This window comes from Glycine soja, chromosome 7, assembly GCF_004193775.1.
Source record: "Glycine soja cultivar W05 chromosome 7, ASM419377v2, whole genome shotgun sequence".
Classification (NCBI taxonomy): Eukaryota; Viridiplantae; Streptophyta; class Magnoliopsida; order Fabales; family Fabaceae; genus Glycine; species Glycine soja.
In genome coordinates, this window is record NC_041008.1 from 43,762,882 (window position 1) to 43,777,860 (window position 14,979).

Sequence of the window (14,979 nt, forward strand, 5' to 3'; positions counted from 1 at the left end):
GAATTAATTTATTATTAAATTATTTATGATGGCATGGAAGCAGGTAAGAAAATTGAAGGGAAACAGGTTGTTGATGTCAGCAAGCTTGGAGCTCAAGAACGGCACATGTTCATAGAGAAGCTTATTTAAACACATTGAAAATGATAATCTTCGATTGCTGCAGAAATTCAGGAAAAGAATTGACAAGTAATCATTTCTCTTTTAGATTCGCTCTCTTTCTCTTTCCCTTTGTAGCATAAAAGAATAGACTAACATTCTGTAAATATTCGATGCTCAAGAGTGGTATAGTTAGGTAATTTAATGAGGAGACATAAGGTTGGTCAAAAGGAAGGAGAGGTAACTTGGTTTAGATCTTTTCTTATATTTCTCATGTTGAATCCTTTGGGCCTAAATACATGAATTAGATTCATGTAATGCTCATTTACTCGTTTCTGTTCAGAAAACCAAATAAACTAAAAATAAGCCGAAGCAATCCTCTCTATGGTCATTCCCTGAATCCATAATGAAAATTATCTCACAGATCATAATTTAAACTGAAATATAGGGTGTGCCAGGCCCATGCTATAGTGCAACACTTGGGCGACACATGAAAATCCCAGTAGCAAGCCACTGTTTTGGATTCTCCCCTTTAAAAAAGTAATTTAATATCGTGTGGACCAATGGTCCACATATCAGATATTAAACTGATAAGAACAGATACTACACTTGATCTTAGCCAAAAGGCCGAGAAAGGTATGAGTACTATGGTGTTATAATGTCTCTTTTATAATAAGCTCTGGAGTGATTGTCCTCTCTTCTAATCGATATGGGACTTAGTCATGGTGACAATTTGACTTAGCCATGGAGTCTTCGACAATGGGCACCAATGTTTCAAGCTTGTTTCTGAGTGTAGAGTGTAGAGTGTAGACACACTGATAATTCTGAAAATGAGTGAATTAAGAAAGAAACAACAACTGAGTGGTGGTTGAGAGATGACATTCTTTCTGCAGGGAAGAGAGAAACAATAGTTCTGCTTCTCCAAAAATGAGTTTACCTTCAAATTCTCCAAAGAAAAAAACGCAGATATTCCTGAATCTAAATTTATTCAGCAGATTTAGATCTTTGGTTATATTTTTTATATTGAATCCTTTGAGCATTGGTACGTGAATTATATTCAATGCTCATTATTAGTTGTTTGTACTTTTTGACTTACTGCCATTTTCAGTTCAGACATAATCCAATGAACTAAAATGAAATTATTTATGCATGAGGCAGAATAAACTCAATCTTTGTATTTATTTTATATTACATTTCAAAATTTGACAACTATTTCAAGTTAAAATGAGTCCTTCCCCTGATTGTTGTGGTGCATTCTTTTTTATACGTTCAAGGGGACATTTCTTACAATGGACACATGCTAGAAGAATTCATTCCTCAGAAATCCTCAGCGTATGTAAGCCAATATGATCTGCATATTCCAGAAATGACTGTGAGGGAAACACTTGATTTCTCAGCACGTTGTCAAGGCGTAGGAAGCCACTCCGGTAGGTATACTTAAAGTTAAAAATTAAATAAATTTCATATATTGGCTTTAGAAACGAGTGATGAATTTTGCTCCGTGTATGAAAGAACTTCTGATGGAAATCAGTAGAAAGGAGAAAGAGGCAGGAATAGTCCCAGACCCTGATTTAGATGCATATATGGTCACGCAAACATGAACATGACAGCAATGATGGAGTCCTTAGGGATGTCAGCATTTTCATCTAACTTAACTTCAATATACCAAATTCTATAATAAAAATTATTAAAATGACAAAATTCTTGTTGGAAATCTACTTTATTGTAGTCATTCCTAACCAACCTTAATTATGACCTCTTGAGGACTGCCTTAATTGCAGCCTCAAGGGTGGTATTTAGTTCCACATCAATTAGAGATATAAATTAAATATAGCTTGGACAATCCTCATATTATAACTTTTTGTAGTGTTGAGTTAGGCCCTAAGTCCAAATTTTAAGAATTCTCAAGCTGTAGCTTTGAGAAAGTTATGATTGTTTTCTTAACCCAATTTCACTCTTTTAAACCTGAATTTCAGTATGACAAGTGCCTATTGTTTTCTGCAAAACTTGGAATAGTTATTTTTGTTTACAATGTCACTAGGATAACTGGTGCATGACTTTGTAATCCAATTTAGTCCTTCAAAAGCCTTTATGCAAATCTGTTGTCCTGAGTCTTGATGATTATTACTTCAAAAGCAATGTTTCTGGTACAGGCAACATCAATTAAAGCTCTAAAGAGTAGCCTTCAGACAGACTATATTTTAAAGGTAGTCTACTCATTTTATTACTGGCTTGTAAATCATTTTTCCCACTAAATATTTGTTCTATTATTGTTTATTGAATATTACAATGACATGCAGATACTTGGTCTTGATATATGTGCCAATACATCAGTTGATATAAGAAGAGGTATATCTGGTGGTCAAAAGAAAAGGTTAACTACAGGTATTACTGCTATACTGCAAAATAATAGCTTATCAAACTTATACACCTTTAGAGAATTAGTTGATATATGAAGTGATCAAGCTTCTGATTCTGGAGTATTGTACAGGAGAGATGATTGTTGGACCAACAAAAGCACTCTTTATGGATGAAATATCCAATGGTTTAGACAGCTCCACTACTTTCCAGATTATCTCTTGTCTTCAGCATCTGGTGCATATCACAAATGCCACTGCATTAATTTCACTCCTTCAGCCAGCACCAGAGACCTTTGATCTCTTTGATGATATTGTTTTAATGGCAGAAGGGAAAATTGTGTACCACGGACCGCATGATTATATACTTGAGTTCTTTGAGGACTGTGGGTTTAAATGCCCACAAAGAAAAGGCACTGCTGACTTTCTTCAAGAAGTATGTTAAGCCCAATTGTGTATCTCCATTTTCTAACATGATATGATATAGATTTTGACCATATTAAATGCTTGTAAAATCCAGGTTACCTCTACGAAAGATCAAGCACGGTATTGGAATAGCTCAGAAAAACCTTACAGTTATGTTTCAATTGACCAGTTCATTGAGAAATTTAAGGATTTCCCTTTTGGTCTAAAGCTGAAGGAGGAGCTCTCAAAGCCATTTGATGAGTCTCAGCCACAAGAATGCCCTTGTATTTAAAAAATACTCATTAACAAAATGGGAATTATTTAAGGCTTGCATGATGAGGGAAATTCTTCTAATGAAAAGAAACTCTTTTGTTTATGTATTCAAGTCAACACAGGTATTTTGTGTTTGTTTTCTTTTTACTTTCATGATTTCATGTCATGATAACTACACCAAACTCCTCAAGTTTCTAAGTATTTTTGTATTCTTTATCGATGCAGCTTGTCACTGTTGCATTTGTAGCAATGACTGTTTTCATTCGAACACAAATGGCTGTTGATGTGCTCCATGGGAATTATTTTATGGGTTCATCGTTTTATTCACTCATCATACTTCTCGTTGATGGATTTCCGGAACTATCTATGACTGTATCAAGACTTGCAGTGATTTACAAGCAAAAGGAGTTGTGTTTTTTTCCTGCCTGGGCTTATACAATTCCATCTGCTGTTTTAAAGATTCCGCTTTCATTGTTGGAATCTTTCATTTGGACAACACTTTCTTATTATGTCATTGGTTAAGCCCCGAGATTGGCAGGTTAGTCTTTGATGGAATGCTAACTATGTTCCCAAATTTTTCATTTGTGTATTGTTAGATATGAGAGTAAATTTACATACAAAACACTTGATACTTATTAGTCATTGGGTACTAGAAAGAACTACATCTGAAGTTGCCTTTGCCTCTAGAATTTAACACAATTAATATGATTTGTTTACAATGATGCTAAAGGCTTCTTGCTTATTCTTGGTTACAAGAAGACTCCATGGAGAATCTATAGGATATAGTTGATTTGTGTTGTTTCTTTACTATTGAAAGTCTGTTTTGATATTTCTGGCATATTAACCAAATTTTCTTCAGGTTCTTTCGCCAGTTCCTTCTCTCATTTATCATACACATGACTTCGGTATCCATGTTTCGATTCATTGCCACAATTTGTCAAACTGTGGTTGCTTCTGTGACAGCTGGTACTATGACCATACTAGTTGTTTTACTATTTGGTGGCTTCATCATTCCAAAACGTAAGAATCCAGAACTGATTTAATTTTAACAGGGAATTTTATTCAGAAGATAAAGTTTAGTTACTTTTCCATTGCAGCATATATGCCATCTTGATTGCAGTGGGGATTTTGGGTTTCTCCTTTGACATATGGAGAGATAGGCTTAACTGTGAATGAATTTCTTGCTCCTAGGTGGGAAAAGGTAATCATGTATAACTCTTATTTTTTGTGCTTCAAAGAACATACATTGCGTGCAACTAAAAGTGGTGGCATAGCTACTCTTTCCCTGTTCCCATGAGATGAGTTGACCAGTTAACTTCATTTGGTCATAGAATAATTCAAAGGCTCAAATTAAAACACTTTTATCTCTTTTACTTTTGCGGAGTTTTGCCATTTAACTTAGAGTACTCAATTATATGAAGGCCTACAAAAAACTGTCAATAAAAATATTTGTTGTCTCATAATCTAGTAACTTTCAGCCTTTTTATCTTAAAGTTATATGTTATGTAGTTTTGGCAACTCAGTTCAATAATAAAACTCCTCTTCTTTATCACTTCTAGAAAATGTGACTCGTCTAATCATTTTGATTTATTTGCTCTTATTGAAGATGTCTGGAAACAGAACATTGGGCCAGCAAGTACTTGAAAGCCGATCATCATAAAAGTTAGTGTCTTATTTTTAGGTTAAATAAGTTTTTAATTCCTATAATATATCTTTTTTAATTTTGATCTTAAAATTATTTTTTATTTTCATCTATATTAAAAAAAATATTTTAGTCTCTTCCCTTATTATTTCTTTCTTTATAAAATTATAAACTTTTTATATAAATTCCTCTTATATTAAAAGATGTTCATTTTAATTCCTATTATTTTGAAAATAAGTTTATCTAATTTTTGTTAGTCACATCATCATCCAATATTGTCTCTTTGACATCAAAGATCCTAAAATGATTAAAAAAAACAGGGACGTAAATAATAATAAAAAATTAAAGAGAATTAAAATGAAAAATATATATCATAGGTACAAAAGTTTTTTAAGCCCTCAGTTTTATTAATGAAAAGGTGTTATTTTAACTTATACAACTTGAATATTCTTTATCACTGCATAACTAGCTTTTTTCTGAAAAAATAACTGGACTTTAAGTCCCATAAACCTATCTCACTTGTTGACATGTTTGTTTGTAAGCACCTCAGGGTCTACAGTACCAACAACAGAACTATAAAACAAATCTGAATATTATATATAAACACCTTGCAGTACAGATCTTGCTAATCCATGTAGCCACAGCCACATATTTCTATATTTCTATACATGAAAATTAAAGCCACCATACTGCTGAAGATCCAATGTGTGTCTGTGTCTGTGTCTATCTTATCTCTTTTGGTAATTCATTTTCTTTATGAAATAGGCAAACAGAGAGGCATAAACAATTGGGTAAACAATGAGCACCACAGCCACGAGGCTTAATCTGTCATGCCGGAACCCATAGTAATCTCTTAAAAAGGAACCAACTGATTTTCGTTCCCCGAATACAAGTACCTCCTTCTCTATGTCTCCATATTGTGAAGTTAGGAGGCCATTCAAGGACCAAGCAGTAGGACAAATCCAGTAGCACCAAATCCACCATTTAGGAATTTTCTGCATAAAAAAGTAACAGTTACTATGTCAGGCTTTAAAGCATCTTATCCTTATTTTCCAAATTACTGTTGTTTCTGTGTGCATGATGCTATAAAGAAAAATTCAAGAAATGATTATCCATGATAGTTTTTTGTTATGAATGTTGACGTTGATAGACTGTATGATCTTTCAGTGATGGAATGGATTACATTTTGGGAAAGGATAAAATTTATCTTTAAAAGTAAGCATTTGACTAGGATTGGATTACTAAAAACTTGGGTTTTGCATCAATTTATGCTTTTCTCCACATGTTAACTTTGGATCCAAATTCCCTCAAAAAAAATCTTGGATGAAAATATAATATAATTAAGGTACAAATTCAAGCCCTTGTGGTGCTATAAAAGACTTACCGGTCCTGGCATGAGGAATCCAGAAAAGAGATTGAATATGGTGTAGACTGCAGTCGACAATACAGAAGCTATATCGAGATTTGAGCTCATCGACATTACCATCATTCCAAGATATACAAAGTATAAAAATGTACAGAATGTGGTGTAGAAGTACCAAAACACTTTCTGAACTGACCAATGGAAACCTATCATTGGATATGTGATAGCCACATATAAAATTGATTGCACCAAGATATATGGTATTTCAATGACCACCTACATTAAGAAAAGAATATCACAGATTTAATAACATTACTGATTTTCCTATCAAAGAAGTATCACTTGAATTTGCTTGAAGTGACTGCAAACCTGTGCAAATGAATAAGCTGTGGAAGAGTACATTCCAGCGAATTTTTCTCGATACAAGACAGCACGCTCAGTAGCCACATATGGTAGAATTGTTGAACAGTAATTTAGACCCAAGAATATTACAGCAATATACATTGATCCAAGTACGTTGAACAAATCCTGCTGATTGTTTCTTTAACCATAGAAAAAGTATATGTCAGCGCTTTCATCTGTGCAACTTCAACATTACACTAGAAGTCTAGAATGATGTTAACATTAATGTAGTCTGCATCATAAAATTCACAGTTTAAGAATGTCTTATGCTGATTGTGCCTAGTATGTTTTTGATATAAAATATACGCTGTCTTATGTTTCCAAAATGTATTAATAAGGCATGCTATATTGCTATTTATGGAACTTGGTGGAGTAATATAGTTGTTTCTATCTGTGATTATCACAATGAAGAATCTGAAAGTACTATTTTATGGATTTCGACTTCTCTCTGTTGAATGAACTTATCAAAACTATAAGAACCTCATATATGTTAACTTTTTCCACCTGAGTCCCTTTGTTGCAGACAGACAGTGAAACAGTGGGCATATTTGGATAAAATGTTGCATCTACATTGTCTGGAGTTTGAGGTTGTGGAGTTTCTTTTAACATACATATTTATTTTTCCAGATAAAATGAAAAAGTTATTTTCTGTGCAAATCATACAAGTATACAAAAAGAAACTTACATTTTTTTCCCTTTCTGCCAGAATACTGCTCCAAATATGATTGCACAAACAATCATGAAAATGAAACGTGTTAAGTTGTACTCAGGACTTCTCCAATAAGACAAGTGTTGCTTCCAAAGGCATGCCATGAACTGTCCCAAACTATTTTGTGGGAAGCGAGTTGAAAAGTGCAAATCTTTTGAACCTGGCAGTGGTTCACTCAACTCTCTCACCAATTCAAGGGTATCCCTAGAAACAGAAACAGCAATTCAAAACTTGGGATCAGTGTTTTCTGAAATGTGTGATCATTACCATTACAACTAAAACCAGATATGGCATGTAAATCCTGAAAAACATAAGTTTATAAATTTGTTAAATGAATAACAGTTGATTGGATTCTCACCGGCAAAGGTGGGACTCTTTATATATTTGTGCAAAATCTATTTTAAGTTCTGCTTCTACAGATGCAGAGGTAGCTTCCAACATCCAGGTTGCAGGATTATAATTGTCCTTGATCTTTGGCACCCCAGGTATATTCTGATGGACAGTGGAATTAGATTCAAATTTCAACAACATAAGTGAAGAAGTGAGAGATAAAGATTCTCCCCTAAGGGCATTTTTTATTATTAGTCTTGTGACCAGTTTGTTATCAGTCACTTGCATGTCTAAGACTATTGTAAGAAAAGGACATTCGAAAATAAGATGATCATTAATTTACCCAGAATATAAAATGCTATGTACTTTACTACTGGGTTTGAGCATACCTGAAAATATTCAATCAGTCTACTTGAATGATGGCCTAGCATTCCGCTATAAATAATCCGTCCTCCAGATTTCATTAGAATCAACTGCATGAAAAATAACTTATTTTTAGTTCTGACCTGTATATTATTTTCCTTGTCAACATGACAGAGAAGGTAATATCATGCATTTTATTTCTACATTTGCAAAGAAGGGAAGTCAGTTTTTGCTTCTTGCCACTTCCAATTCTAGAAGCAAAAAAATCAAGATATTTACTAAATCACAGAAAGAGATGTACGAACTTATTTAGTTGTAGGGTTTTAGACTTCAGTATACATACTATCTTATTCTGTACATAAGATAGAGACTTATTACACATTTTCAAAGCTGTTATTTCACAAACATTATCAACAGAAGGAACTTTGGACTACCTCATCAAAAGTCTCAAATATGTCGATGCTTGGTTGGTGTATAGTGCAAACTGTCGTCCTGCCAGTGGCAACAACATTCTTCACTGCACGCATAACAACTGCAGCTGCTCGAGCATCCAAACTAGATGTAGGTTCATCCATGAATATTATTGATGGATTGGAAACCAGCTCCACTGCAATGGTTAGTCTTTTACGCTGTTCGGTAGACAAGCCACTTTGACCAGGGATGCCAACTAAACAATCCTTTATATAATCAAGTTCAATTGTTTCAAGGACTTCTTCAACAAATTTCTGCTCAGTAGATATACACAATTTAGAAAGTTATAAAATACATATGTTGTCTGGGGAAGAGAAACCACGGTGAAAGTGATAAGGACGTCATACCCCTTTTGTGACAGAATCAATTTCTGTTGGCAACCGTAACCAAGCTGAGTATGTGACAGATTCTTCAACGGTTATATATGGAGAATGTATGTCATTCTGCTCACAGTAACCTGAAACTCTTTCAAATGTCTTTTGCACTTTGGGGTATCCTCCAATTCTTATATCTCCTTCAATGATACCTCCAGTTTTTCTTCCTGAAAGAACATCCATCAAAGTTGTCTTTCCTGCTCCACTGACCCCCATCAGTGCAGTGAGAATTCCTGGCCTAAATGCTCCTGTGATATCACAGAGCAATTGTAGCCTTTTCTCATCAGAACCATGTTTTTTCATCTCCTGTTCAGAATGACAGTGTTAAAAATCTAAATTGACAACATTGTCAAATGTCAATGACCTCAAATCATGACAAACAAGATAGGAGTGCTTTTTACCGGAGGAATGTCAACAAAATACTGGACGTCCTTAAATGCTATTGACAGTGGCTCAAAGGGCAAGACCATTTTCCCTGCATGACCAACCATGTAAAAGATACCAAAATTCCTTACTATTTTTGCTTGAAAGAAATAACTCTTCTTTGAGATAATTTATCATAGAAGCTTTATTCACCTGTGCTTTGATTTTCCCTTGGTGTGTGGCCAATATCAACAGTAACTGACTTTAGTTCCACACTATTGCTTGTTTCTCGTTCCCTTAGTTGAGAGAGCCTCTTTTTTGAGACTAAAGCTCGAGACATCTTAGGCTCTGGATCCATTCCCCATTAAGTCAGTGGATTGAACAAAATAATTTAACTGTTCGATTCTTTTCCTTGTATTAACTTAGATAGGACTTACGTTTTATGTATGATAATGCCAAGACAAATCCAAAATCAAATAGTATGGTGAAACCAAGTAGGGCTCCAACTGATAGCCAATAGAAGTGGCTGTCAAAATCTAAACCGTGACTCCTAAGAACCTCCCTCCCTACAGTGATATTTCCCTCTTGGATCTGCAAATAAAAAGGAAAATAATTTAGATATATACATAAGACTCTGACCTATCATGAAGCTGAATAAATAATTGTCTTAGAAGATACCTTTTGCCAGCGAGGAGCAAGAAATTCATTTAGTGTTATTCCTATTTCCCCATATGACATGGGAGAAAGCCAAAATCCCCACCTCAACCACCGTGGTAGTGATGCTGCAGTGAATATAACTCCATGAGACATGAGTAACTTTGTGATTAGTACAACATCTTATAGCTAGAGACGATAAAAATTGCTTACGCCGAGGAAGAATAAAGCCTCCAAACAAGAACATCAGTACTAAGACCAAGGAACCAACAGTTGTAGCTGCAACATCAGTTTTGAAAACTGAAGCAAGACAACGACACATGGAAGTTGATGACATATGCAAAGTGACCAACAAAAGAAACTGGCGGAGGAACCTAATCCCATAAGAGAGAGAGAGATAAGAAAAACTTTGCAAAGTAAAAGAAAAGTAGGCTATTTTGTGTGTGCATGAAATTAAACAAAGTACTTGCCTTGTTATTTCAGGGCTGTAGCCTATAACATAATATGTTACTGATGTCCAAACTATAGAATCAAGAACTGAAAATGGAATCTTTAGAATGGCCGATGGAAGGCAGTATGCCCAAGCTGGATAGAGATAGAATTCCTTCTGCTTATCAACAACAGGGAGTCTAGTAATAGTCATGATTAACTCTGCAACCCCATTAGTCATGAGGCGGACAAGTGTATAGTACAATGAACCCAATAAATAGTTTGCACCTATCAAGTCCACAGCCCGCTGAGTACGTATGAAGACTGTCATTGTTATGATAGCTGTGATTGTTAGCTGCAAAATGAGAAAAGGAAACAAGTAAGATCCAAGTAACTGGCTGAAGTATTCAGGTGTCACTTAGTTGGGTTGAACCCGATACTAACCTGTGCAGTTTTAAATACATAGATAAATGAGTTCCGTTTCATGAGAAGAATCTCTCTCTTCATACAAGCTTTAAACAAATCCAATTTTCCCAAGGAGTACTTGCTAAATGATAAAGCATTTTTATGGGACTCTGATTTATCATCTGGCCGTGAGAGCTCATCATTTAACATTCTCCCCCAATAACTTGATTTGAATATTTGAGAGAATTCATCCACTGAAACATATTTGTAAGGAATATCAGTGCGGTACCAGTATTGCCTTTGATCCTTCTTAGAGATTACCTGTACATAGTTGAAAATTGAGGCTATGTTATGAGGCCAAAGTGAATTAAACAAGAAGGAAAACTCTCTTGAGCTTTGGCTGAATGGTAGCTAAGTACTGAACAAAAGTTAAGGTCCAGTTAGCAATGCCTGGCTCCCTATGACACCAAAAAAAAGAAAAGGAGAGAACAGGGGATCTTTTGTTATCTCACCTCTTGAAGAAAGTCTGCCACTCCTTTTCTTTCTGGGCACCAGAAACCACAATCCTTAAAAAATTGGAGTGCTTGGCTTCGGGGGCCATGGTATACTATCTTCCCCTCTGCCATTAATATAAGATCATCAAATAACTCATAGGTTTCTGGTGCTGGCTGAAGGAGTGAAAGCACTGCAGTTGCATCTGTGATGTGCACCAATTGCTGGAGACATGTAACTATTTGAAAGGTTGTGGAGCTGTCCAAGCCAGTTGATATTTCATCCATAAAAAGAGCTTTTATAGGACCCACAATCATTTCTCCTGTCATAGTATTTTGAAAAAAAAAAATTAAATGGATACATTAAGTGGAAAATATTATGAAGATGAAGAATAAATAGTTTATTTGCAGCCTAAGCAGAAGTTTCACTAGCCTTCAATTTATCATTGATCATTGGTCTAGTAAAGAGGTGAGGCATTTCATATATTTTCAGCCAGGAGTTCTAATAGTTACAAGGAGAATATTGAGTTCTGAATTTTTCAATTACAACAAAATGGCATATAAAATCTTATTTATCATTCCACATACCAGTAGTTAGCCTTTTCTTCTGTCCACCTGAAATGCCTCTATCTAGTGCATCACCTACCAGTATGTCAGCACAGATATCCAGTCCGAGAATCTGGTATATCAAAAGTTTGTATTCACATGTCAAAAAGGATAGAAACATCTTAAATGAACCACTCAATAAGTATGTACTCTAACTCAGCCCTGCTTGAAGCAGATGTACCTTTAAAACATACTCTGTTTGAAGATTTTCGCTTTGTCCTTCAACTGAAATTGCCTGCAAAAATATTGCTATTTTCTTTGTAAACTGGTTGTTTGGTAATTATGAAATATGAGTTGTACAAACTAAAATTACCTTCATATAGGTATCAATATCTGGGTCAGGGATGATCCCTTCTTCTATTTCTCTCCTGCTGATTTCAGCCACTAGATCTGCATTACAAAGGATATATATGAATTACTACTGGTACTGTAACTAGTTACAATTTTGTGGGTAATCAACGATTGAGTAAGAAACATTACCAGCTCTGCCTCCAACACCTTGGCAGCGTGCTGAAAAGTCGATTGTTTCTCTCACTGTCATCTCTGGAACGTGCAGGTCATATTGGCTTATGTAAGCAGATGTTTTTTGGGGAACAAATTCATCTAGCTTGTAGCCATTGTAAGAGATTTCTCCAGAAAACTGAAGATAAGTAGAAGCAGTAGAATGTCACAGGGATTGGAGTATTGGGAAATTCAGCTTGCTCCATTACATTAGTTTTTGAAAGACTTTTAGAATTCCTTCATATATGAAGAAGCATCAATTGTAGTGCCCATATTCCTGATTAGTTTATGTTATGCTCAAACAAGTTTTCTATATGATTATGAAAACTTAGATACAAAGAGCTACTTGAACTAAATGAATTTGTCCAATGATTTCACTGTATATTGTGTATAAAATACAGACCTTGAGAGATTGCTCTAATTTTCCAGCCAGTGCCTTTAACAAAGTCGTTTTCCCACACCCTGGTGGACCGAGAAGAAGAGTAAGCCTGCATTCAGAACCATCTTTGATAACTTAGCAATTTGGCCCCTTTTACTGTAAGTTCTATCATTTTTTTTGTCACAATACAATATCCATGCTTAATAGAGTTTTCGCTACTTGTGAATTTTAAGGGACTCAATACTGAAAGACTGAAAACATGTGCTTGAATACATTCATGTGGACATGAACACTTATTTTGTCAGTAACTAGCTAAAAATGAGAAATATTAGTAACACACTCTTTACTTTGTTTAAAATTTGGTTGAAACCCATTAAATCATGTGGGTCTCACTCCCAGTCTTACTTACTCTAAATGAATTTCAATAAATTTCAACCAAAAATAAAGAGTGTGTTGTTAGCATTTCTAAGTTATCTCATGTTCTAAAATAACATACGCACATAACATATTCAATTACCTTGATGGCTTTATGATGCCACTGACATCATTCAGAATGCTTATCTCTGCCCCTTGAGAAGTACACGATATATTCTTCATGAAACCCTGTTCAAGTGATAAATTTAGCCCATTTTAGTATGAACAGCCACAGATATTTCTTTGTTTTTTTTTTTCTTTTAGCTTGTGTCTCTTAATATTGCTTTATATATTATTCGGTTTCATAAGAGAGTGGCCTGCTTAGGTTCAAGGAGGAAGCATCTACTTACAGAAAGTGAGCTAGAAAAAGAGTTCCATAGAGTTGGCAATGCCTTCCCTTGAACAACCTCACATTCTGCTCTTACATTCAGGTTCTTGTACTTGACCTCCACAGTAGGTAACTTCACATTGACTCTGAAAACAACCAATTTGTCAATTTCTTGAAATAAAGTGCCTACATCAACTGGTACCCCATTTATGTCTCTACACAATCAAAATGGGGAAACTGAATAAAAAGAAAACCAATCAATGGGGGAAACACAAAAAGGAAGTTTCTAACACCAAATAGAATTTTGAAAACAGGTCAAAAGCTATCCTATTTTAGATGACAAATATGAAGGGTTGTTGTCACTTGTCAATACCCCACTCTACCAATTACTCAAACAAAATGTTACCCCTATTTTGTTTGTAACAACACAAAGAACATCTTTTGCAACTTGATCAAGGCAAGTGTAAATACCTGTCCATCCTTTCTCTAAGTTTCTGCAGCAGTTGGAGGTTATCATTCTCAATGTGCTTGATGAGCTTGTCAATGAACAAACGCTTTTCCACAGCTCCAAGCTTGGAAACATCAGCCACCCTTTTGCTGCCGCTTCTCAACGTGATGACAGTGCTGCTGCTGCTGCTGCTTGCACCCTCCTCCTGACTGACATCAACAAAAGAAGTCTTAATCCTTTTGAAAGTAGGTAGTTTCTCTATAGCAGCCCACTTGGACTGAAGCTCCTTATCTTCCTCCACAAAGGAATCTGCATCTCTCTCAAAGGTCAACACATGGCCTTGGGTTCTTCCTCTTGGAGTTAACTCCATTGGAATTGAACTTAGTTTTGCTTGAAGCAGCTACTACTACTGGAGCTGTTAAGCCTTAAGCTTCTCACAATCACTGATATGATCTTAGAAGTTGCCAGTGATTGTTACAGATTGTGAGAAGGGAGAAAGAAAAGTCTTCACACAGAAAAAAACAATAGTGTGTCTTATTTTCTTTCTCCTTTAAAACAAGGAAAGCAGTACTTGCTGAAGAAGATCCTATAGCAGCCACCTCTTGTGTGGCCCCCTGATGGGGAAACAACCCAATCTGGTCGTGTGATTGTCAAAGCTTCATTCAATTGAATAAAGAGAGCTGTTTTGCTACATCTACAAGACCAAACAAGAGTTGTTGCGCTTGTTTAATTTGGTGTGCCTCTCTCTTTCATTTAGTTATTGTTTTTTAATCACCTCATTCATCATTGACCGGTACAGAAAGTCCTTGTGCAGATTGTTTTTTCCCATGAAAGCATTTTTTTAGTTCATATTATTATAACATGTTGTTGACTTTGAATTGAAGTAAGTAATTGGAAAAGTGATTACTCCCAACGGTTGTAATATCTTTTACGTTAAACTATCTACTTGGTATGTAATTTTCTCTATTTTAAGTTTTTTTGCTATATCATTGTCATCAAATATCTATCAATGTTATTTATTATTAATTTTTGTTAGAAAACTTAATCAGTCACCTTTAATGGAATTATTTCTTTTCATTCACATTTTTTTTTATTCACAAAATTCATACTTATTTAAAGGAATAAAGTCTAATATCACTCAAAACAATAACAAGTTGATTTTTCTGTTTTAAAATT

At 35.0% G+C, this 14,979-nt stretch overlaps 1 protein-coding gene and 1 non-coding gene across 3 annotated transcripts; both read right to left on the reverse strand.

Moving 5' to 3' along the window:
* Positions 1–540: 540 nt before the first annotated feature.
* Positions 541–736, reverse strand: LOC114420797. Its single transcript, XR_003668430.1, has one exon. It is a non-coding gene; the product is annotated as a U2 spliceosomal RNA (small nuclear RNA).
* A 4,423-nt stretch (positions 737–5,159) lies between these two features.
* Positions 5,160–14,534, reverse strand: LOC114419915 (pleiotropic drug resistance protein 3-like). 2 transcript variants are annotated; one of them, XM_028385730.1, is made up of 24 exons: positions 13,827–14,533; positions 13,378–13,501; positions 13,131–13,216; positions 12,638–12,722; positions 12,214–12,373; positions 12,047–12,123; positions 11,915–11,968; positions 11,716–11,806; positions 11,149–11,450; positions 10,676–10,957; positions 10,273–10,586; positions 10,016–10,176; positions 9,827–9,930; positions 9,586–9,739; positions 9,362–9,496; positions 9,187–9,260; positions 8,759–9,091; positions 8,375–8,665; positions 7,967–8,050; positions 7,606–7,739; positions 7,224–7,451; positions 6,506–6,677; positions 6,158–6,412; positions 5,244–5,768 (listed from the first exon to the last, which is right to left on the reverse strand). In XM_028385730.1, exons 1-24 carry the CDS (start codon positions 14,171–14,173, stop codon positions 5,502–5,504), a joined length of 4,314 nt encoding a protein of 1,437 aa, XP_028241531.1. In that variant the 5' UTR covers positions 14,174–14,533; the 3' UTR covers positions 5,244–5,501. The 2 variants fall into 2 exon arrangements, with proteins under 2 accessions (XP_028241530.1, XP_028241531.1); XM_028385729.1 differs by having other exon boundaries at positions 5,160–5,768; positions 10,016–10,586; positions 13,827–14,534.
* Between the last annotated feature and the right edge of the window lie 445 nt (positions 14,535–14,979).

Excerpts from the sequence above, each read along its gene's own strand:
- LOC114419915 (XM_028385729.1), bottom strand. The coding sequence starts at position 14,173 with ATGGAGTTAACTCCAAGAGGAAGAACCCAAGGCCATGTGTTGACCTTT. Across the intron at positions 13,502-13,826 it reads CTTAGAGAAAGGATGGACAG|AGTCAATGTGAAGTTACCTA; the intron begins GTATTTACACTT and ends GGTTGTTTTCAG. Across the intron at positions 7,452-7,605 it reads AAAGAGTCCCACCTTTGCCG|GGATACCCTTGAATTGGTGA; the intron begins GTGAGAATCCAA and ends TTCTGTTTCTAG.